This window comes from Pelobates fuscus, chromosome 1 (genome assembly GCF_036172605.1).
Source record: "Pelobates fuscus isolate aPelFus1 chromosome 1, aPelFus1.pri, whole genome shotgun sequence".
NCBI classification, from domain to species: Eukaryota; Metazoa; Chordata; class Amphibia; order Anura; family Pelobatidae; genus Pelobates; species Pelobates fuscus.
The window spans coordinates 161,513,437-161,538,752 of record NC_086317.1 but is presented as its reverse complement, the minus strand read 5'-3'; the positions used below and the strand labels follow the sequence as shown (position 1 = coordinate 161,538,752).

At 42.1% G+C, this 25,316-nt stretch overlaps 1 protein-coding gene across 1 annotated transcript; it reads right to left on the bottom strand.

Annotated features, from left to right (window-relative positions):
- Positions 1-8,828: 8,828 nt before the first annotated feature.
- Positions 8,829-14,974, bottom strand: LOC134602879 (retinoblastoma-binding protein 5-like). Its single transcript, XM_063448363.1, has 7 exons — positions 14,726-14,974; positions 13,526-13,551; positions 12,900-13,072; positions 11,446-11,586; positions 11,072-11,126; positions 10,125-10,185; positions 8,829-9,010 (listed from the first exon to the last, which is right to left on the bottom strand). The coding sequence occupies exons 1-7, from the start codon at positions 14,742-14,744 to the stop codon at positions 8,829-8,831; spliced, it is 657 nt and encodes a 218-aa protein (XP_063304433.1). The 5' UTR covers positions 14,745-14,974.
- Positions 14,975-25,316: the final 10,342 nt, after the last annotated feature.

The window sequence follows — 25,316 nt, the reverse complement described above, 5'->3', positions numbered from 1 at the left end:
CCCTGGTGGTCCAGTGGTGAGTGAACTCTAGCCTGCGGGCTAGAGTTCACTCTCGCGAGATCCGGTCGTTGCCATGGCAACGCGCCGGATCTCGCGAGAGGAACCCGGCGGAGCTGCAAGATAGAGCTCCGCCGGGTCCTCTCCCTCCCCAGCCGCATGTGCCGCATGTCTCTCCAAGTGGGCCGGTGAGGGAGAGCTTTGATCTCCCCACCGGCCCTCCATGTCAAACAGGGGGGCCGGCGCTCGGATAGTGCCGGCCCTGCATAGACCGGCAGGGGAGATCCTGGGACCTTCCCCTGCCTGCCTCGGCCCGTGGCCACCGCGGCCCACCGGGCATTTGCCCGGTGTGCCCGATGGCCAGTCCAGGCCTGGTCACCCCTAAATGCCCCTAAGCTCCCCATTTTACCTATTTTTAATCTTTATTTTCTGCCCCGATCTATATTCAGGGCGCCGCCATCTTTATGTGGGTAGATGAAGTCCCTGTGGGACACGTCATCTGCCCACACTAGATAGCACTGAGATTCCCGCACATGCCCAGTGAAACACTTAGGCATGCGAACGGGAATTTCATCTATTCATTCGTCAGAAAGACGAATGTATGAATAGCATTGTCAGATGAACAAACAAACACTGAATATTAGTGTTCATTTGTTCGTTCAGTTTATTACAAGGAGGGAGCTACCGGCTTCCACCCCTGCACGGCGGGTGGGGGCCCTAAATAACAATAAGGGGGGGGGGAAACTATTGTCCTACCCCCCTGCCCCCACCCTTGAGCGGTGAGCATAAAGATAATGGGGGGGGAGGGGGTACCTACTGTCCTCCCCCCGGCCCCCACCCCTGCGCTGTGGGTGGGTGCCATAAATTACAATTGGGGGGACCTACTGTCCTCCCCCTGGCCCCCACCCTTGAGCGGTGGGTGAGGGCCATAAAGATAATGGGGGGGTGACCTACTGTCCTCCGCCCCCAACCTTGGGCGGCAGGTGGGGGCCATAAAGATAATGAGGGGGGACCTACTATCCTCCCCCCACCGGCCCCCACCCTGGGCGGTGGGTGGGGGACATAAAGATAATGAGGGGGGGGACCTACTGTCCTGCCCCCCGGTTCCCCTACCCTGGGCGGCGGGTGGGGGCCCTAAGACATTGTAATTTATGGGGGCGGGGGAGGCAGTAGGTGCCCCATTATCTTTATGGCCCCCACCCGCCGCTCAGGAATAGGGGCCGGGGGGGGGGGGGGAGGATAGTTGGTCCCCCCCATTGTAATTTATGGCCCTCACCCACCGTCCAGGGGTGGGGGCTGGGGGGAGGACAGTAGGTGTGTTCCCCCTCATTATCTTTAATAGGTTTTTTTTTGTTTGTTTTTTTACAGTGAGCAGCCACTACTCACTGCTTACAAGACATGCCCCTACTCGCGGTATAGACGTTAAGTCTGCCTTCTTCCAAACTTTCTCTAGGACTAATTTTCTGAGTAGAGATATTGCTTCTGCCAGAAGTGCTTCTGTTTTTTCTTTTGATGGGTAGAAAGATATTACAATATTCTGCTTTTGCTTTTCTGTGAATTTGATCCTGTAACATTCTGCACCCACAGATCTTTTGGTGGTCTGCTACAAATCCTGATAAAAGTATTCCAGCCTAACATCCCACTCTTCTGATGTCAGAACCTCCTCTTTATCTTGTAGACGGCTCTGCTTACCATCACATCTTGTATTCCATTCTGATACCATTCTGGTATCTCTAAAATTTTCTGAATCGGTCTTGATACCAATAATTCTTACGTGTGCAAAACTGGAAATTCTTATAACCAGGTTTCCAAGAGAATTTGTTATCTTGTGGAAGAGCCTATTTGGTTTCAGATCTTTCCTGATAATGTCTTCAAATGGTTTCGTTCTTTCTAAAAGGTAATTCACACAGCGCCGATTTGGAAGCAGTGTCAGCCATCCAAGATATTAACTATAAACCTCCTGGCTACATAGGATAAAACCATGATACCTGCTGCTAATTTGAGAATTTCTTCTGACATATCCATCAGATATTCATTTGATAATTTAAAATTATTCATGATGTGGGATAAATCCCCGTCGGTGCCATCCACCAAACAATCCTCCAAGGATTGTATCCAAAAATTTGGACTTTAGCAACAGATGCCCCTGCTTGTAACGCTCAATTATTGACAAGATGGAACACAACTGCAGATAACTGAAACTGAGAATGTTTTAATGCTTTAAATAAAGAAATAATCAATTTGAACTGTCTCTTTAATTCCTGGCAGAAAATAAGCAGCAGCAGAGTTGCAGTGGGTTTAGGATAAGGCAGAATTAGTCCAACCAGAGAGGAGTTCCCAAATAGATATAATAAATGGCAGTTGATTGATTAGTAATTGTTGGAAACAAAGTTATTAGTTTAGGTGGAGGTGATAGTGAGCAAGCAGAGAAGTAAGATAGGTATTATCCAGCTTGAGCCAATTTGTTTTACTTAGCTTTTGTAGGAGTGATAGTCCAAATTGGTGAGATAGATTCCCACAGTGGATCGAGTTACAGCAGGCAAGAGAATATCCAAAAACAGTTCCGAGGTCGTAGGAGAGGAGAAGGAGGGTAAACGATTAAACAGTCCGGGTCCGATACACAGTAGAGGTAATAAGTAATTCAGTTTTGAAGTTCGCGGGAGCTTTCAAGTTGATCCAGCACTGTGGTGTTGACGCGGTCTCCCTATGTATCCTGGGAGCGACCGCGTCAGAGGAGGGGGAGTGGCCGCGCTCTGTCTACCCGGAAGTCCACGGTTAGCGAATGCCGGAAGGTCTGACACTGCTAATGCTGCATTTCACTAAAGCCAGCTGACAAACGTTCTTCCACAAGATGTTTCTGCCTGTTTGTCCATAGGGTCTTTAAGACCGGATACTTCACCAATTGGAATAGTTGACTTTTTGAAAGCTGTGCTACCTGTATATCTGTTTAGGTTGATCCTCCTACTTTTCTTCACCTTGAAGCTTAAAAAGGTATTTGAAGTATTTACAAAAAATAGGGGATGATCTGCTAAATCAAATGATGAAAAAAGAACATAGCGTATAACTCTGTATATGAATGAACCATAGGTGTAAAATTCACAAGTGGCCACTCACACTTTCGCTGAAGTTAAAAAGCCTTTAACATAGATTTATTTTTTTTTTTTCAGCATAAATGCCTTTTCCAAATCAATTCTTCCTTCTATGTTCAATGTCTCAAAGACCAGATGGGATGTATGTGCTCAGGAAAAAAGATGCAATAAAATTGTAGTGCACATTCAAAAGTATAATAAAAAATAAATTTAATAACTTACATCACAGTATAAAACAAAAGGTGTAATCTCTCTATGGACCCCTGGTGGTGACAGAGAGATTACACCTTTTGTTTTATACTGTGATGTAAGTTATTAAATGTATTTTTTATTATACTTTTGAATGTGCACTACAATTTTATTGCATCTTTTTTGTTACTGCTGCACAACCCATGTGTGCCATATTAAGGTTTAATACGTATGTGGGGGTTCAGAAAATTACCCCTCTCAGTCTCAAAGGTGAATTGCTAGTGTAGGACTCACCTAAGTTACATCGTCTAAGCATGTGAGTTTGTACTTTAATGGACATTGGAGTGATACTAAAAACCTACAGTCATTCAAACGTGCACAGGATTTTGGGACCGTTAACATGTAACCTTTTCTGCTTGCAGATATGGATGGACTTTGTGTCAAATCACCCATCAGGTCATTACACGAGAAGATAATTGTTAGTCTTTAATTTTACCTTTAATTTCTGCAGAAACTCACAAAAGAAAAGAATTGCACATTTTAGACTAGTTCAATTTTCAAATAATTCTCAGGGATCTTCACAGTAAGTGTTAAATTTAAGTTTTTCAACTCCTAGAATCCCAGTTAGTTTTCAATTTCTTTAGAAACCCGAGGAGGAAAAACAGGCCAATATTTTGTTGTTAAGACTTTTGCATCCCCTTCCCCAATCGACCACACCATGTAAAGTACATAAAAAAAAAAAAAAACACCCTGAACAAGGCGCGAAAGCATGGAGACTGAAGGCTCTCTTTACCTTTATTATATTATATAAAATGATGCCCCAAGGGTCTAAAGATTCTACCCTCCTATATCTTGTACCATCATTGATATATCAACTGACACTCAGAAAGAAAATGTGTTAACTTAACAATATATAGATCCATCCATAAGGGTTTATAACGACAACAACTGTGATAATGTTTCAGTAGAGCATTTTTATGTTAATCGTTGATTGTTCATTCTTACGGTGTATAACAATTCAATGCTGGTTATTGACCAAAATAAAAATAACTTGTAAAAAAAAACAAAAAAACACAAGTCAATGTCTAGTTAAAGAGTTTAATGATATATCTCACAATACAGTTTAAATTCTAAATATTTTACATGTACTTAATATAAAAATCACCATCAGAGGCAGTATCTTAAAATACAGATTATTTTTACAGTCAGGGGATATTAGTGTTCTGGAAGAAAATGGTGTAAAACAAACAAAACAGTACAAAGGAGATGATGTTTCAAATACATTTTGTGTGTCTGCACTCAACAGCAGAAACTGCTTACAGGCCTTTATAAAGGAATTCTCTAAAAATAAACACAACTCTGGCAACATAGTCACTACATCTATGCATTTTGAAATTTATATCACCATTTTTTATTTTTTTTTAGCTCCCTCCCAATAACCATTAAAAACCTGCACCAAGACATTTAGTTTGTTTTTTTCAATATATTATAGATACATTGGCAATTTATTTGGTTTGAACTTAGAAGGGGAAGATTCTGTAGTGTCAACAGGTTATAATCCTAGGTTTTTTTGTTGTTTTTTTTTTGCCTGTGAGTGCAGAGAATTGCACATCCTCTGGTTTTGAAGAGGTATTTGGGAATGTACACATACATACAAGTGAAAAAAGGAGAGGGAAATACTGCTGAAGTGCTATCTTTAGTATAACGCAGAGAATGCGCTTTATGGAGAATGCAGCTAAACACCCCTCTTGTTCAAAGTGCAACATACATTAAACAAAAAGTAAAAAAATAACTCATAAGGGATCTGTTGAACAAACAGCGAGTTGCCACTTGAAAACGCACTCGCAAAATGTAGGCCTGCAATGGGTTGGGAAATAAAATTAAAAAAAAAAAAAAAAAACTTAAAATTAGCAAACCTGGGAATTTTAAATTTTCCCCCCAACTTCACTATTTTGGCCTACATAGTACAAGCTGACTGCCTTTAATAGACTACTCAGCATAATGAAAAGACCCCTTTTATCAGACAAAAAGAAGAATAGTAGCATCTGCTCCTCCTGTAACGGCATACCCCATACTTTGCCAGATGGGTAGTCATTACTTTATGTTCCTAACTCTTCTGGCAGCAAGAGTTCATAGACTATAGTCTAATGGCAGCAAGATGTGTAAACCTATGGAGAAATTAAGTCCCAACTTAACACGGGTAAGATTACTTTACTGGTTCTCCATAATTTGACATTTGGAACCAGTCATTATGTTGTAAATGATGGTAGCACCATTAAGACTGGGACATATAACACTGCATTATGTGATTTTTGATCACACTAATTACGCAATGTGTTTGACCACATGCAAGAACTTACACAAAAGCAATTGATGTAGTACCAGATCCTAAGTGGTCCCCTCTGTACAGGTGTAAAAGGAGAAACACGTGAAAATATCTGGGGGCATTTTCTTTTATACATCGTTAAATAAAAAATTTGTTTAAAGGATATTTAGAGAGCGAGAGGGGAAAAAAAAAAGTTAAAAGATAAAAGCACACTGCATCCTGAGGAACCACGATAATAGGTTGTGAAATAACTAGCACGTTACAAAAACCTTGAGTCAAAAAAAACATATATCCAGGTACTGTCAAAGACAATCAGTTCTGCATAATTATGTAAACAAATTGAGATTTATAATACTGATGTTTATTAAACAAATCTTTTGTATATTTTAATAACGGTGGAGCCAACAATCGGCTACACAACATGTTAAGGAAATAAGCCACAATGGGTAATTCAGAAGTCAAACACAAAGAATAAAAGGCTAATTAAAACGAGGTATTGCATCTTGGAAAGATGTTCATGAAAATTGTAAATGTACTTTTAAAATCCAGAAAGAAAAGTAGTAGGAGTGGACAGTGGAAGTTGTAGTTGTACCAGACAAATAGTCAATAACTTTTGAAGAACTTCTGACAACGTGAGTTGTATAGCTATTAATCTCTCCATTTCTGCAGACAGTTTGAAAATAAATCCACAGATTTCCATCTGCGGGAGTCCAAGAGTATTAGAAAGCGCCCTGCAAAATTCACCAGCCTATGTGTCACTGCCCCATCCAAATACAAGCCATTCAGTTAATCATTTAACCTGGCTATGCTATAATTATGCATCAATGTCAAATAAAGGAGTGAACACAAGACATGCACTAATGCAAATCACTACAGAAACAGGTAATGTCTGGTTATCAATTAATGATGCTGAATCGGTAGTCAGGAAGGCATAATTAATCTGTTACCAAGTTGTTTCTCAGACTGTAGGATCATGAGAGTAGCAATTAAAGGTAATTAGAGGAGCAGCAATAGACATTAAAAATGCAATGTCCGAGTGGTCAAAGTAATACTAAATGGTACTCATTTGATTTTTATTGGGTGGCATATGAATTATAGTCAACACATAATAAATCTAGGGATATTTTAAAATTACACTTTCCAACAAGACAGGCAAATAATTACTTCGCCTGTGCGCCTTTAATTGTTAGATGACCGTTGACCTACCAAAAAGCTAAAGCTGAGAACATCATCAGATCTGACCAATTACCTGCGCTCAAGACCTCTATATGTGAAATACTGAGTAATTATTTTGCAAGTGGACTGTATTATTCATAGACTGGGCTGCAGTTAATTTACGCATTGAGTATTGTTTTTTTTTTTTTTTTTTAAACGTTGGAGTTGTGGTGAGCAGATCAAGGAGATCCCAAATGCAAGTAAATAGAGAAAAGTTGAAGTATTGTCTTCAATGTGGCTTTTATAGTTTAATGTTGGTTCGTTTTGGCAACACACCACAATCCACCATTTCTGGGGGAAGACCAATTACGAAACTAAAAATCTTTAATATAGTTATATAAACATAAGATGAATATTAAATTAGCTTTGAGGGTTATTTTTTTTTATACAAAACATTTACATAAGTTATATGCTTTATAATACATTATAGTGTCATGGAAAGTATAGGAATTAATGTAATTGTTTTTATTTTTAATTTTTTACATTTATCATGTGTTGACTTTGTGATCACGGAAGAGGATTCTAATTCCTGCTGTTTAGTTGGTGATTGAAATACAGGTTTAATTTCACTCAGGCGAGTTGTTTTTTTTAATCTTCTTATTACATACAATGTGCTATTAAATTGCCAGGGTTCTTTAAGCATTAAAACATAACATGGAAAAATTGAATGACTAACATGGAACGTGTCTAATTGTGCCATTTCACATGAAAGCCTTTTTTTTTTATAATTAGGCACCAGTGACTCTTTAACAGTTCTAAGTCTTTCAACAGGTTATCAAAGTAGTGTAGCTCTTAACAGAGTTCTAAAAGATCAGTCTACTACAACCAGTATTTACAGTTTGCTGCTTTGTTAGTAGAGTAATGAGCAAAGTAATTCAGGTAATATGAAAAGAAAATCCTATCTTTCATAGGTAAAGCAGAGAAGCATCAAAGATGGATGACTTTGTAAACTGCAGAAGGCAGGTAGTATGAGGCATGAAGGTCTGAAGCAGGGGTATGGCTATTACAAAAAAAAAAAAAAACACAAAAAAAAAAAAAAACATTTCATTGTACTCACTGGGCTACCATCATGTTGATCGACATTCAACATTTGTCTTACATTAATAGCCTTAAACATAAGGGGGGAGGGTGGTGATGCATACAAACATAAAAAAAAGTGCATTAGATAGCACCCTAAACACACAAAAATAGCAGGAATAAGTACACACACAAAAAAAAAAGTAAATTTCAGGAATTTAAGTAGTTTTGTAACACTACCTACACCGGTTTTAAAATGTTAAACACATCTTGCAATGAAGGAAGCATCAATTGTACATTACTATATGCATATAGCAGGTACACACTAAAACCTGGGTGGGCTGAAAAGGATAGCAACCACTGAAAATATTTTCTTCTTCTTAATACAGGAAGCATCTTAGCATTCCATTGTTCAACACAGAGATCTATGTATCTTGTCTTCAAACTGGAGAGAAGAATTAAGTAACCATCTAGTGGAGATGTTGATACACCACAAAAGCGAGACATTGTTTACACAATACTACTCAAGAAGATCTGAAGGTATTATCTTAGAGTTCTGGACTCATTCCCTGGCCATGCTGTGGGAACATAGAATGTTTGATGTAGTAAGAGTTTATACAAAAAAAAAATTGCTTTAGAACTCTAATTGCCCAAATGTTTGAGCATCCAATGGAGATAACATAACCACCTCTATTAGTCCATTAACCGCTTTGACACTATTTACATAAAAGGAATAATTTGTCCATTGTTCTCACAAAAATGCAGCATGCTGATTTCCCCAAGAAATTACTTAATTAGGTGCAAGGAAAGATTGTTAAAGCAGCACTCTTAATAGCTTATCCTGGGCAAGGTTCATTTATTCAGCTTGGTGTGTGCAAAGTGCCAAGCAATAAAAGGAGTTTTGCATCTTCCAGATGACGAAGGAGGGGCTACAAGTGACTATGAAGTCCATTAATACAGAACATGTAGAAAAAAATGAAAATGCCATAATCTCATCAGGTGGAATCTTCCAAGGTTTTGCCAGACACTTTAGTATTGCAAAGCCGGTCCATGATACCTTGCAACATGGGCTGCACAATTCCTAGGAGTGGGCGCTGAGACTGGTCTCCATTCCAACAAGCCTCCATTAGTTTCCAGCATTCCTCATCAAAAATGGGCAACCGCTCTGGTCGTACACCTAGGAACGGAAAATGTCCCAGAGAAATGGTTAATTATTGTATAATGACCTACATGAGGGGTAGGCAACCTTTGGCATGCCAGCTGTTGTGGATGACATCTCTCCCGTAATGCTAATGCTTTTACAGCCATAATGTTGCCAAAGCATCATGGGAGATGTAGCCCAGAACATCTAGAGTCTTGCATGTTGCCTATCCCTGTCCCTGACTACTTTGTCCTATAGGCAACAACCAAATGGTGCTGCCACCAAGTACTTTGTAAATCCCCACATATGTTGCTAGCAAAAGTTATGGGTGGGATACATATTCTTGTGCATAGTGGCTTTGTCTGTGGAGGATTCCACAGTCTAGCAAGATTGTCTGCAAACCTCTACCTCTTGTACTCTCCCAGATAAAACACCAGAAGCTAAAGAAAAACATGGTGGTGCCCATGTGAGAGAAAGCTTCAAATAGATCTACTTTCAGCTTCACACCCCTTTCTGCACACACCTAGCTTCAAGGGTGACTGCAAGGTATGCAAAGAATCCTGAACACTAATGAGCCACTTAATGGGCATTTCTGTACAAGTGCAAACACCCAAACAGGAAGATATCTTTATATTAAAAAGTTATCTTAAAGGGATAAGGCACCCAGGCACCCAGACCACTTCTGCCCATTGGAGTGGTCTGGGTGCCAAATCCCTCTACCCTTAACCCTGCAAGTGTAATTATTGCAGTTTTCATAAACTGCAATATTTACCTTGAAGGATTAAGTCCTCCTCTAGTGGCTGTCTAGAGGACACTTCCGTGTTCATAGACGCTAAGTGAGAACCTCCAGCGTTGCTGAAATCTCCATAGGAAAGCAAGGAAAGCATTATTCAATGCTTTCCTATGGGGAGGTCTAATGCGCGTGCGTGGCTCAATAGGTCTCCCCCGCCGGATGACGTCGGTGGGGGAGGAGCGTGGGCGGCCCTGACCCAGAGCCGAGGGACATCGGTGCTGGATATAGGTAAGCAACTTGGGATGGGTGGTGGGAGGGAGAGGACCTGCAGTGCCAGGAAAACGGTTTGTTTTCCTGGCACTTGAGAGTCCCTTTAAGCACTACAGCCTGGCTTAGTTCCCTGGTAATGGGGCATACCGTTGCAAAGCTCCAACACATTCAGATGTTCCCTGGTCGTCCGGTGAAACGCTTCAGACTTCTGCAAAGTTACAGAAGTCATCATTCATTGGCTGAGAGCATTAGCCAATGAAAGTTGCACATAATTGACATTAGCCAGCCCGGAACACTACTTCCAAGCTGGCTGATAAAAGCTCAAAGATGCTGCCAGAAGTGGAGTTACACCTCTGGCAGCAGAGAGGTTAAACTCATTACGTGCAGCTTTTCATAGTAAAATATTGCAAATACAAACTCCAGGCACAATCACCATTTTAAATCACTTTGTTGGAATAACTATTGAAGGAAAGCTCCTACACTATATACTTGTGGAAGCAATGGAACTGTACTTGACAGATAGAGACAGATAGAGGCTTTCTTAAACCCATTAGATTTGACTTGTGTCGACTAAAACTTACTGGAGATTTAGTCGACTAAAACTAAACCAATTCAGATGACTAAAATACAACTAAAACAGCTTTTTAGTCAAAAGACTATGACTAAAACTAAATTAAAATGTGCAGCCAAAATTAACACGGCTTCCAGTATGCCTAATTCGGCTATAAATTTGAAATTCATCCTTTATGAATTGGATCCCTCTCTACCCACTGGCATGCTGCCTACCTGGTAGAGAGGATAAAGCAGATAACGATGATCGATACGTTACCAAGCGGAGTGCACTCAGTACCAGGATAGAGCAGTGTGGATTTATACATTTCATTTTATATTCAAACCTCACAAAACCATATATGAGTTACATATAGACTTATAAGTAAATGGAATACAAAAAAAATCTTGGAAAGTGACAGTCTCCCTTTAAATGTACATTTCCTATCTATAATTAGTTTGTAGAGTTTTACAAAAAGGTATTGACTCTGTTTAGAGAATTTGCATTGAAGCTGAAAGCAGAAAGGTGATATTTTAGGGCTCACCAAAAAGGTTAAGCAAGACATTAGCAAATAAGCTTGTACTTTAATGGTAATGGTACTAAAAACAGTTTTAAAATGTACATTGTGATTTTTATAACACAGAGATAACATTTTGGTTGTGTTTATATATGTATACTAAATAATTTAGGCACTGCAGCCACCAAAGCACTGTTGAATTTTAGTGCAGGTCTAATTTCTGTGTTTTACAACCACAATAAATTATTGAACAACCCAGATAACCCATGAGTCTCTCTCCTTCACTGCAAATATAATTTTGGGGATGGCAAATAAGGCTGATTTTTCCCATAAGATAATAAATAAATAAATAAATACTTATTAATTTGTGGTGCCTGCTTTGTTAACTCATTTTGACTTACTGGTCTCGAGGATGGAACTGAACTTTAAGGATGGGGGAAGGAAATCGGAATCGTTGATCGCAGTCTCCACTTAGGACATCCCACAATGATACCATGTTATCTGTAGAGGCACTTACGAGTTTGTGCCCATCTCTGCTCCAGCTGTAAGGTAAACAGTTATTAGTAAACTATAGAGTTTAGGTAATAAGACAACATGGAGAAGACATATGGCATAATGATGACGATAAACTTGTTGATTAGAGAAAAGGCAGAAGAGGCATTTGCTAGAATATACACAACATAACAATGAAGAAAGAGTAGAGGAAAAAATGTATTTTAAAAACTGTACGATATGTTGCTGTAATTCACAGCAGACACAATTAAAAATAAAAGAATTATAACTGTTCAACAATGATTGTGTAAAATGAGTTTACAGAAAAATGTTAAAAAATAAATAAAAAGCTAAATCCACTTGGCTGCAAGGAATACTACCTATTTACGGCATTACTTAAGACAAACAAAATAAGCTTTGCTTCATCCCACAAGCAATTACAACATTTTAAATGTCCACTAAATGCACCCAGATCACGTCAGCTCAATTTAGTGGTGAGGTGCATTGCCCTTACAGTTTTAACTCAGCAATGCAAAACAATCACGTTTTGAAGAAACTGAAATGTTTACATTGGAGGTTTAAACACCCGACAAGCCGCTAGAGATGTTTCCTCTTTAATGACTGAGTGGAACTCAATCATGTGACAAATTGCAGCTTATTGGAAGGTTGTGTATGCACATCACATCCCCAACACCTTCACGTACTCTTTGAGGAGAATTGTATTTGAAAGATGCTGAGAGCATGACACCTGCAACAATGTCACAGGAGCTAAAGCAAGCAGCCTTGGTGCTGAAAAAAACATTTCAAACACCAAAAAAAGGTGACAGCTGTGCTGGAGTAGGAAGAGAGAAAAAAGTAAAGCCTTGGATAAATTCAGCCACTCCCAGGGAAACTCCCAAGCAGAATCCCTAAAAGAGCAACACACAATAACAGATGGTGGCAAATTCCAGATAAATTAAGACGTAACCCCCAAAAAATTCAAAAAGGGCACATGTGAGGGAGAGAAAAACAAAGAACAAAAATCATGGAACAATAATTTTATTCAAAAACCACACAATGATAACATTTAAAAAATGCACTTACATACATATAGCACGATATGTGCAATACACAAAATCACTTGTTTAAGAAATGTTGATCATAAGAGTTTGCTGTTAAAAGGTTGAAGAAATAAAAATGTGCAACCTCACGTTAGGACATAATATGCAAATTTGAGTTACATACATCTATACGACTATTGTAAATTTTTTGTAGCTTTCAATAATTAAAAAAACTAAACATTAAATCAGTTATAATTACAGTTACACTACAATTAAAAAATAAATATAAGCTATCTTGTCAGTACTCAGCAGGTATCACTCACCAAAGAGAGCATACAGGATGAATATGTGCACTAATAATCTTTGCAATGCCTCTTGTTAAAAAATCCCAAATTACTATCCGTCCATCATTACAGCCCACAGCCAGCAAGGTCCCCCACCTGTTAAAGGTGCAGGTGAGGGCCATGCTAATGCAATCCAAGGTGCCATCTGCCTCCTACAAAACACACAGACATAAGAGTACATTTATTAACAAAACAAAAAAAAAACATAATGCACTGTTGGTCATGAAGTTGTATTAGTCCTAAATAGAGGCAATTTTATTTACATTTTTCATTTGTTTTTACTATGCAATCTTTTGGTTTTGTGTTGTATTTCTATTATTAAAACATTAAAAAAAAACAAAAAAAAAACGCATGTAGAGACTGTTACTGCACTAATATCAATGAAGGTCACCACGGATGTATTTGAGGAAACCTTTTTCAAAGTGATCTATACTATCGATGACACATTGACAATGCACACTGAAAATATTTTGTAAATACCAGCACTGGGCTTACAGTGATCTAAGTTGTATTTGTTCTAAAATTTGCTTGCCACCACAGTCCCCAAATCACCCACTCAAACCAATAGAACACCACAAGACTTGCTGTGCAGCTACCAAACGTACCTCTGGATAGTTCTGCCCAAAGGATTCTGAAAGAGAAAATTAAGATACAACATAAGATAACATAGAAAACAAAAATCTGTAAATCCTTCCAAACCAAAATTAAATTACTACCACAGTTATTCACTGAATTCCAAAATGTAGCAACCCCCCACCCCATATTCCATAAAAATTGTAAAAAAAAAAAAAAAAGGATTTTCTACTTACCTTTTTCCAGCGCAAAGATTCCCGCATTGCTGTTGGCCTCTCTGCCTCCAGCGAAGTGGCGTTGCTACCTCCATCAATGGTCCAATCCAATACTCCTACCTAGAGAAGCATTGGGAACACGCATCCCATGCGTCCGAAAGCAAAGCATTGAATCCTGTAACTGAGTTTTATGCGGTCAGTGCCGCAGAAGCGCTTCTAGTGGCTGTCAATATGACAGCCATTAGAGTCATGTTTAACCTTTCAAGGTAAACATTGACCTTTCTGGAAAATGGCACTCTCTTCCTTTGAAGGGTTAAACATACAGGACCACTGGACGGAGATCATTTAATTTGCAACGTTGGTTTGAAATTTTTATAACAGATCAGCTGTTTTGGTATCAATTTGACATTCTGAATTCAGCTCACTAGCATTAATAATTTAGTAGATAAACACCTTATTTTTACTCATCCACAGCTTAACATTACATACATACATACACATTAGCAAGTGGGAAAGTAAAAACTCTCCATAAAAATGCAACTATTCTATGTAGGGTATGTACTTTAGTAGTGTGGAGTGACACACTCTTATTGTATTTTTTAAACTAGATTAACATGCTTAAAGTGATAGTGTTTTTATTTACTGACTTTGATTTACGGCGATTATCCTGTAGATTTTATGGTAAATTCACCTTTTCAGGCCAGAATAGACGAATGACAAAACATTCCCCAAGTCAACAGCAAGGGTTTGAGTTCGGCTATTTTGGGCTAAAATTCAGCTTGAATGCCTAAAAGAGGAAGTAAGCTGCTGGTTATTTAATGAAAGCTTCGTTTAAAGCACATCAGTTGGGATAATTTTCAGTAGGTATAATTCTAATGACCAGAAATACAAAGTAATGCATGCAGACGATGTGATATTCAGTGTTTAACTTTAATTCCTCAGAGCAGTGCATGTGGTATCCTCCCCGTGACAATGGATATTATTATTATTATTTACAGAGCCCTTTGTATCCCTTACCGAGCAGCTCCAGGTTCATGGCTCCGAATCAGGCCTACTCAGCAACACAGTAACCAAGGCCCCTTCCTGGGGGCCGCACTGAACTACCCCCGCGGCGGGGAGCGAGGCACACCCCAGGAATCCCCTAGTTACCCAGATCAATCCGATAAATGGGGCGGTGGAGATGGCTCATAGAGTCAGGCAGCGCCAAAACCACCTATAGGACTAAAAGACACAGGCAAAGCCTGGGACAGCCCGCAGCGGTACATCGCTCTTAGTGTTCCGGGTGGGAACCTGAGATACAGAACGAAGGTTCCCATGTCAGGAATGTGCATATAGTGCGCCTTGTTCTGTGTAGAGACATTCCTGTCTTTAGTTAGATTTGTTTTATTAGATGTTAGATGTTGTATTGCTATTTATATATCACTAACTTATTACACCGTGCTTTACAATATCATCAAAGGAGTACATTTAACAATAAATGAGACAATTAGGAAATGTTACATGAAAAATAGGTTAACGAGGACCCTGCTCAAAACGAGCTTACATATGCAAGTTGCTGCTAATCCTATTTCTCTTTTATTTTTGAATATACTGCATGTGGAGTTACACAAATCTTATAGAAAATACACGTTTACTCTATAGAACAGGGGTCCCCAAACTCCGGCCCCCCAGATGTTACTGAACTCCAACTCCCATGATTCTCTGGCTATCTATGTAATTCAAAGAATCATGGGAGTTGTAGTTTAGCAACATCTGGGTGGCCGGAGTTTGAGGACCCATGCTATAGGATAGGAGGTGGTGTAATGGCTTTTTACAGCAGGGGTGGGAATAACCATGTTTTGGACTACATCTCCCACAATGCTGGCAAAGCATCAAGGGAGATGTAGTCCAAAACATCTGGAGGGCCGAAGGTTCCCCACCCCTGTTTTATAGAGTCAGCAGGGCACCATGAGTTATTAGGAATAGAGCAATGAATTTAAATTCTAGGCCAAAATAGACGAATGTGAAAAATTCTCCCAATTCAGCTATTTTTAGTTGAGCTATATTGCCCTGAAATGTGAAAGTCACTTTCAATTCACAACAATAGAAAATAACCCTGAGGCAGGGCCGGATTAACATAGGGGCTGATGGAGCTGCAGCTCCAGGCCCAGGCCCATGGAATAGGCCCATTGGTTTTAAAAAAAAAAAAAAAAAAATTTTTTTTTTTTACATTTTTTTTTTTTTTTTTACACACTACTCTTAGGGTTGCCAGGTATTTCTCATGTATTTCTTAGGGTTGCCAGGTATTTCTCAGAAGTATTTCTCAGGTATTTGAGCTGCCTAGCCGGTGCCGGTATTGCAGTAATACCGGCAATACAAATGTCTGTCTCAGTATAAACATAGTTTATTCTGCAATACCAGCGCCGGCCAGTAGGGGTCGCTGTTTGTGTGGAGAGAGGCAGTGATAAGAAGTTACGGCATCTCCCTCCCTGCATCTCTCTACTCACTGATCCGCGGGGACCAGTTCTGCACAGAGAGTCCAGACAGCAGCTCCGAGACATGGGGACGCTGAGACATTGGGACACTGGGTAACATGGGGACCCTGAGCATGGACGTCCGCAGGAATTTTTCCGGGGGGGAGGGGGGACATAATTGTAATGACATCCATGCTTGGCCCCTTTTTGACAGTGTCATGAAAGGGAAGGAGCATAGTCATTTTCACATAAAGCCAGGGTGAATAGCGTTTTCACAACTATGGTGTCAGGAATATATGTTTGTATTCCTTACACTATAGTGTTCCTTTCATCAAATTACAGGAACATTCTGGTCACCATAACAACTTTATCTAAATGAAAATGATGTGATGCAAGGAGGCCCCTGGGTGCTCTTTCTTTGAAGGGGTTAAACCGCTCTCAAATGGTTTACCCCCAAAGGCTTCCTTCAGCTCCAGATCTCCAGGTCGCTCAGTGGTATTCAACTTCTGAAACAGAGTGTCAGGAAGTGCAGATTGACGTCAGGCATGGGTGCTGCAGATTGGCTAGAGTGGTCAGCTGACCCTCTAAGCCAATCGCTAGTTCCCGATTCATAAAAATGTTTTACGTTTTTATGAATGGGGAGCTACTGATTGGCGTAGAGTGCTAGCTGACCCATCTAGCCAATCAGCGGCACCCCTACCCAGCGGCCCTCTGTGTTTCCTGACACTCAGTAAATAAAAGTGAACACATTAACACTGATATTGTTTGTTTTTACCTGGGGAGATGAGAAGGTCCAAAGTTTCCCTGCCAGGCCCAGGTACCAACGCCTAATGATGTGGTGTCCAGAATGAAGTGCTCCAATCTCATTTTCTTCTCCTTCATTTGACACAGTCTTCTTTGCCTTCTGAGGCTCCTTCTGCTCCTTTACCTTTCTGCTACTTTCTGCTTATTTTGCGCCCTTCTGCTCTCTTTCTGATCCCTTTCTGCTCCTTGATGGCCCTTCCTGCTTCTTGATGGCCCTTCCTGCTTCTTGCATACCCTTCCTGCTTCTTACTGCCCTTCCTGCTTCTTTCTGCCCCTTCCAGCTTCTTGCAGCCCCTTGCTGATCCTTTCTGTTCCTTCTGATTCTTCCTGCCCCTTCCTGCTCCTTGCTGCCCCTTCCTGCTCCTTGCAGACCCTCCCTGCTCCCTCTTCCTACTCCTTGCTGCCTCTTCCTACTCCTTGCTGCCCCTTCCTGCTCCTTGCTGCCCCTTCCTGTTCCTTGCTGCCCCTTCCTGCTCCTTGCTGTCCCTTCCTGCTCCTTGCTGTCCCTTCCTGCTCCTTGCTGCCCCTCCCTGCTCCTTGCTGCCCCTTCCTGCTCCTTGCTGCCTCTTCCTACTCCTTGCTGCCTCTTCCTACTCCTTGCTGACCCCTCTTGCTCCTTGCAGACCCTTCCTACTCCTTGCAGACCGTCCCTACCCCTTCCTGCTGCCCCTTCCTATTCCTTGCTGACCCCTCCTGCCTCTTGCAGACCCTTTCTGCTCCTTGCTCCTTGCTGCTCCTTCTACTTTACCCTCCTGTTCCTTGAAAACCTTTCGACCCCTTCCTGCTTCTTGCTGCCCCTTTCTATTCCTTGCTGGCCCCTCCTGCCCCTTGCAGAACCTTTCTGCTCCTTCTACTTTACCTTCCTCTATGCGGTCTCCCCCACCCCCCATCCCTCACTTACCTGCTCTGTAGGCTGCCTCTGTGCTGCTCCCCTGCGGTTTCAGTCATGAGAGAGAGGCAGGGATGTAGCTTCCTGCCTTTCTCCATTCACTTTATCAAGTCTCCAATGTCCCCTATGTATCAGTGTCCCCTATGTATCAGTGTCTCAGTGCCCCATGTCTCTCAGTGCCCATAGTGTCTCTGTGCCCGTAGTGTCTCTGTGCCCGTAGTGTCTCAGTGTCCCCTAGTATAAAAGAAAAAAATCTCAGGCACTCACTGTGATAGCTTTAAGCAGGTTTATTGGACACCACAACATTTTGACCTGTACCCAGGTTTTTATCAAGTCTCCAGTGTCCCCTATATATCACAGTATTTCAGTGCCCCATGTCTCCCTGTGTCCCCTCGTGTCTGTCACCCAGTGTCCCCAAGAGTCTCAGATTTCCCAGGTCTCCCAGTGTTCCCTAGTATCTGTGTCCCCATGTCTCCCAGTGTCCCAATGTCTCTCAATGTCCCCTAGTGACATGGGGACACTGGGAGACATGAGGACACAAACACTAAGGGACTGGGAGACATAGGGACACAGACATTCCCCCTTTTTGTGTATGTTCGCCCTTTCGGACGTTCTGGTTATGTGATTTGTGTCAGTAGCCCACCCTTTTACCGCATCCATAGACTTCCTGCTTTACTGGACACTGCTGTTAGGGGGTATGGGTTTACTTGAAAGATGAAAGCATGAGATTAGCAAAGGGTATGTGTTTTCTCATAGTTGCATCCTATGAGTTTCCCTACAGCATCATCTCCATCAGATACATGACGCTTAGGAGGTAGGACTGTTTTAGTGTTTTTGGTCAATAAGATTTTGTAATTAGGCCCATCATAATTATCAGCACCAGGCCCACTGGGCTCTTAATCCGGCCCTGCCCTGAGGTAACTGTAGCAGCAGAGATTTGGCAAAAATATTACTGAGCTGGAATAACTCTGCAACTCAGCTGTAGTCACAGCTTTTTTTAGACTAAAATGTACAATTCAAATTTTAATTTATTACACTTAAAAGTCGCAACAGAGGCAGACCGCCGGACAGCAGCGGGAACGTGCTGAGCCCACAGAGGGCATTAGCAAGGGGACTCTCTGAAAATGACCTCACTAATCATAACTTGTCTTAGTGTGTAAACATGGCAATATCGAAATTTTACCTATCACAATGCACCAGCCTTACTCACTTTACTCATGTGTAGCTATAAGGGCGTAAAGGGTGATGTTTACCTCTCACATCTAAAGCATGTATCCAGCGAATAATAAACAAAGCATAATACCAGCATGTAACCTTATCCTGTACCTATTATACCAAAAATGTGCACTGCCTAGCAACTACCCTATCTGTTATCTATGCCAAGCAGCTCGAGGAATGCCGTTGGGGTACCTGGAGCCAGTTTGTAATCATTATATGCACTGCAAAAATAAAAAATTATAAAAAAAAAAAAAAAAAAAAAAAAACCTGAATGGAACTGAAGTAAAAGCCAAATCAGGCTTACATTTTGATCCCGTTTTTTTGCCAACATTTTGGTGTTTTGAATTCGGTTCACTCCAACTTGTCCAGTTGTATGAATAAATGCTGGCAAAATGTAAATGTATCTACCATCTGTTCAGGTCTCCCTCTTCCCCCATCCCCCCAAAAAAGAATCTGAATAAAAAATAGAGAAGAAAATATCAGATTAGTGTATTATCTTCATAGTCATAATCTGATTTAATTTGTTAATTGGAGTAAATACTAACATATAACTTTTATTTATACTATTTTATTTAGTGGGTAATTTCAGTGGAGTAGTTGTCATTTAAAAGCATATCACTAGATGGCAGAATCACACTGTAGATGGTTGGCTGTGACTATTAGCATGGTTTTAATGGTTCTCATAATCTGGTTAATTGTGTCTCAAAACCTCCTATATAATTTCATTTTAATTGTCCTTTTCTAAAAAGCACTACATAATATAAAGTGTTGAACTAGTCTGTAGGAATTGTAAACAATAAGGATATGTATTAAGGCAGAGTATTACTGTATTCACCTGTAAATCTATATCCTTGGATGTTAGTTGGGTATTCCAATACACACACACACACACACACACACACACACACACACTATAAGGACAGTCTCAGTTCAGTTATTCGGCCTCTGATACTGATGGTTTTATTCCTATCCAATGTTTTTTACAGAGAAGTATTGGGAACATATGGTGCATGTTCAGCAATCAATAATCCAGTGCATGAAGTATTGCACCCATTTGCATCTTCATCCAATATATTTAACATTAGTTTCCCTCGCTCGATACAGATTACTGGGCCCTCTGTAAATATTTATTTTTATTTTTAAAAGGGCTGGGATAGTCTTCTTACAACAGCTGCTCTGCCTTCTGATGACTGATGATCTCCGTCCAGTCCAAGGGATCAGGGACGTATGGTATATGCTCAGTAATCGCCTTGCTCAGCCAATCTGATGTTTCTCATGATGCTGTAAATGATGACACCAGATGTGAAAACCTCCAAATTTGGAAAAATCTTAAGGAAAATGGGCCTGGAGTTATTTTTCGACAACCACTAAAGGTGTGGATTTAGACAAATATATACATGGTCATTTCTCAAAAACTGCTGTTTTACATGGTCTTAAAAAATGAGTGTGTCATGTGTTAAAACCAATCCAATACATTAAATACCTATACATTAAAGTGATGAAAGTATAGTTTTATTCAATTGTTTATAATGCTTGGTGTCCTTGGTAATATTCCTCCATTCAGTGATAAAAGGGACACTCTAGACCCCGAATGCACTTTAACTTGCTGATGTGCATTACGTGTGAATAATGTGTCTCCTTCTTTCAATTTTACACAAAGTACAGATTTTAATAGTATTTGGGAATCTTTTTGTAGCGTACGTGACTCTCTTGTTCTGTTTATATGTGCATAGTATACTATTTACCACCAATGCATGTAAAGTGCTTTTCTGATTTTTGATACTTTGTTACAACTTACTTGACACCGTGTACTGTTCTTCATAATCCATAGGTTGTCCGTTTTACAATGGATGGATGTTTTTTTCCCAAATTTCTTTTTGTTTGTTTGATTTATTTGTATTCTTATTTTTATTCAGTGTTCATTTCTATATATTTCATTGTTTTACAATAATTATTGTTGTTAAAAATGGAAATCTTTCCAAAAAACAAAGTATTGACATTGACGAGTATTTGGGAAACAGGAAACGGTGTCCTGTTATGACGAGATGGTTGGGGCAGTGTATATCAAAATGTTGCATCAGTCAGGATCTCCTCATAGGGAGCATCTCTATGGGGACCGTTCAGCACCTACATGCAGAGCGTAGAGACACTGAATGTAGGTGCTGTGCTGCCACAATTTAGTGGCTGTCTGAGTGACTATCACTACAGGTGTTACCAAGCAGCATTTTTTTCTAAATAGACAGTGTATACATTAGAAAGTCTGCAGGGACAGGCTATAGCCATCAGGACACATTAAAGGAACACTACAAGGTCAGGGACACAAACATGTATTCCGAACCATATAATGTTCAAAACAAAATATAGCCCCCCTTCCCAATATTATTCCAGTTGGCTGTTGCTGGCTCTACCCCTGATCTGCCTGCTTGGTTGACGTTTTCAGAAGTGGTGGTCTGAGCCAATCACAATGCTTTTCCATATGGGATTGCCAAGGAGGCAAATCAGGGGCAGCCCCAGTACAAACCAAACACAGCCCTGGCCAATCTGCATTTCCTCATATACATGCATTCAATCAATGCATCTCTATGAGCAAAGTTTAGTGACTGCATGCAGAGGGTGGAGACACTGACTGTCAGTTATGCACACTTTGCAACACTGCCCCTAGGAAGCACCTCTAGCATCCATCTGAGGAGTGGCAACTGAATATTCCTAGACTGTAATGTAAACACTGCCTTTTCTCTGAAAAAAAAAAACATAGTTTACTACAAAAAGTCTGAAGGGAAAGTATACACTCACCAGAACAAATACAATAAGCTGCAGTTGTTTTGGTGACTACAGTGTCCCTTTAAAAAATATATATTTTTCTCCTTGAAAATAAAGCTTTGTTTATTTTTTTTATTTTTTATTTTTTAAACTGGCTCAACTTTTTTAGCTGGTTCTTGGATTAAAAGCAGATTTATCAAGCCTTATTCTGAGGTATAGTTTTATTTGTTAATATGGTGGCAGTACACAAATGGCTTGCACTTCTCTTTGCTGGGGACAAGTAGTCTGAAAGATATAAAAAGTTTCATAGCGGCACTGTCATGGCCGAATCCCGTTTTTTTTTTTTAACCCCCCTCCCGACTCCACTATATCTAATTGACCCCTTAGTCACCCCCAGGGCCGGACTGGGAGAAAAATTCGGCCCGGGCATTTTTTTATCACAGCGGCCCACTAAGAAGGGGGCAGGGCAGAGAGGGTGTGTTTCGTCATCACCAATGACAAACACGCCCCCTCTCAAAGTGAGCATGTTGGTTCAATGCTCTTCCAGGGCAGACCATGCGCAGAACTCTGCTAAAGAGCTCTAGCATGAGAAAAAAAGCCCTGTATTTGTTCTGCACAGTGCAAGCAAATTTAATAACATGCTTGCACTGTGTTTCCTTGCAACTTGTCTCTGGTGTCTCTATAAATGGATACCAGGAGACAAAAGGGCCAGGAAAGAGCATTGTGCATGTGTTTGGAGCCTGCTTGTAGGATTGTGTGTGTAGAGTGAGCTGATTGTGGTGTAGTATTGTGTAATAAGGTCGGTTTTAGTCGTGTTGTGTTTTTGGTGTAATGTAATCCATATGTGGCTAGGGGCTGTAGAGAATGTGTGTATAGGGGATGTAGTAAGTGTGTGCATACAGGCTATAGTGTGTGTGTGTGTGTGTGTGTATATATATAGGTCAGTGATGGCGAACCTTTTTGAGCCCGAGTGCCCAAACCGCAATACATGCCAACTTTTTTTCCTTAAAGTGCCAACACGGCAATTGCGTGTGTGTGTGGGGGGGGTGTGGGGGGGGTGCGTGCGTGTGTGTGTGGGGGGGGTGCGTGTGTGGGTGTTGTATGTGTGTATGAGGGGTGCTGTGTGTGTGTGTGGGGGGGAATGCTGTGTGGGGGGGTGGGGGGTGGGGGGGTGCTGTGTGTGTGTGTGTGGGGGGGGGTGCTGTGTGTGTGTGGGGGGGTGCTGTGTGTGTGGGGGGGGGTGCTGTGTGTGTGGGGGGTGCTGTGTGTGTTTGGGGGGGGGTGCTGTGTGTGTGTTTGGGGGTTGCTGTGTGTGTGTTTGGGGGGTGCTGTGTGTGTGAGGGGGGTGCTGTGTGTGTGAGGGGGGTGCTGTGTGTGTGTGTGTGTGTTTGGGGGGTGCTGTGTGTGTGTGTGAGACGGGTGCTGTGGGGGGGTAGGGGTACTGCTGGGGGGTAGGGGTACTGCTGGGGGTGGTAGGGGTACTGCGGGGGTAGGGGTACTGCTGGGGTGCTAGGGGTACTGCTGGGGTGGTAGGGGTACTTCTGGGGGGTAGGGTGCTGCTGGGGGGTAGGGTGCAGCTGGGGGGGTGGGGTGGTGCTGTGGGGGGTAGGGTGCTACTGTGGTGGTGGGGTGGTGCTGTGGGGGGTAGGGTGCTGCTGGGGGGGTGGGGTGGTGCTGTGGGGGTAGGGGTGGTGCTGGGGGGGTAGGGGTGGTGCTGGGGAGATAGGGGTGGTGCTGGGGGGGTAGGGGTGGTGCTGGGGGGTAAGGGTACTTCTGGGGGGTAGGGGTGCTGTGTGTCAGTATCCCCCCCCTCCTTCTTAACTTTAATGAAGTGGGGGGGGGGGACACACAGCCATCCCTGGTGGTCCGATGGTGGTACCGTCATCCCTGGTGGTCCGGTGGTGGCAGGCAGTGCTTCCGTGTCGGGAGGCAGGGGGAGGGATCTGTGAAGCAGCTCCCCTGTCCTCCCGTGCGATGCTGTGTGGAGCGTTGCCATGGTAACACTCGGCAACGCTCCACACAGCATCACGCAGGAGGACAGGGGAGCTGCTTCACAGATCCCTCCCCTGCCTCCCGACACGGAAGCAGAGTAGGCGCCTGCCGTTTCGGGCAGGCAGGTGCCACTCTGCAGTGATGGCGGACCTGTGGCCGCGTGCCCACAGAGAGGGCACGGCGTGCCACCTGTGGCACGCGTGCCATAGGTTCGCCATCATTGATATAGGTGATGTAGTGTTTGTAGGGGTTGTAGAGAGTGTGTGTTTAGAGGTTTAGTATGTGTTTGTTTACAATGAATCTAGTGTGTTTATAAGGGATCCAGAGTGTGTATTTTAGGAATGTTGTGTGTGTGTGTGTGTGTAGATGGTGCAGTGTGTGTGTATACAGGAGTCTAGTGTGTGTTTGAAGGACCCAGAATGTGTAGGAGATCTAGTGAGTGTGTGTGTATATAACGGATTCAGAGTGTATAAAGGGATCTAGTGTGCGTATATGATCCAGAGTTTGGTAACGTAATGTGTTTAGGAGTGCAGTATGTGTGTAAGGGGTGCTGTTGTGTGTGTGTGTGTGTGTATATATATATATATATATATATATATATATATATATACACACACACACACACACACATATATATATATATCTATATATAATATAAATATGTTCGGAAGTAGTGTGTGTGTGTTTGGTGCAGTGGGTGTCTGTGAGGGATGTAGTGTGTATGTGAAAGGTGCAGTATGTGTGTGTGATGGATGCTGTGTTTGAGGCATGTTGTGTGTGATGTGTGTGCTGTGCGTGATGGGTGTGAGGTGTGAGAGTGCTGTGTGTGATGGGTGTGAGTGCTGTCTGTGAGAGTGCTGCGTGTGCTGTGTGTGAGAGTGCTGTTTGTGATGGGTGTGAGAGTGCTGTGTGTGATGGGTGTGAGAGTGCTGTGTGTGATGGGTGTGAGAGTGCTGTGTGTGAGAGTGCTGTGTGTGATGGGTGTGAGAGTGCTGTGTGTGATGGATGTGAATGTTAGAATGGATTGTGTGTGTGTGTGTGTGTGTTTGGGGGAAAAAATAAAAATAACTAAACAGGCATTATGTCCCCCCCCACCTCCCTTCTTACCTTTTAGCCTGGGAGGGGGGGACCGGCACTATCCCTGGTGGTCCAGTGGTGAGTGAACTCTAGCCTGCGGGCTAGAGTTCACTCTCGCGAGATCCGGTCGTTGCCATGGCAACGCGCCGGATCTCGCGAGAGGAACCCGGCGGAGCTGCAAGATAGAGCTCCGCCGGGTCCTCTCCCTCCCCAGCCGCATGTGCCGCATGTCTCTCCAAGTGGGCCGGTGAGGGAGAGCTTTGATCTCCCCACCGGCCCTCCATGTCAAACAGGGGGGCCGGCGCTCGGATAGTGCCGGCCCTGCATAGACCGGCAGGGGAGATCCTGGGACCTTCCCCTGCCTGCCTCGGCCCGTGGCCACCGCGGCCCACCGGGCATTTGCCCGGTGTGCCCG

What these genes read in the sequence shown, in the direction of transcription:
- LOC134602879 (XM_063448363.1), bottom strand. An exon ending in CAGTTCCATCCTCGAGACCA is followed by an intron (nt 11,127 to 11,445) that starts GTAAGTCAAAAT and finishes AACTGTTTTTAG; the next exon opens with TACCATTACCATTAAAGTAC. An exon ending in TGTCTTGCTTAACCTTTTTG is followed by an intron (nt 10,186 to 11,071) that starts GTGAGCCCTAAA and finishes GTAACTTTGCAG; the next exon opens with AAGTCTGAAGCGTTTCACCG.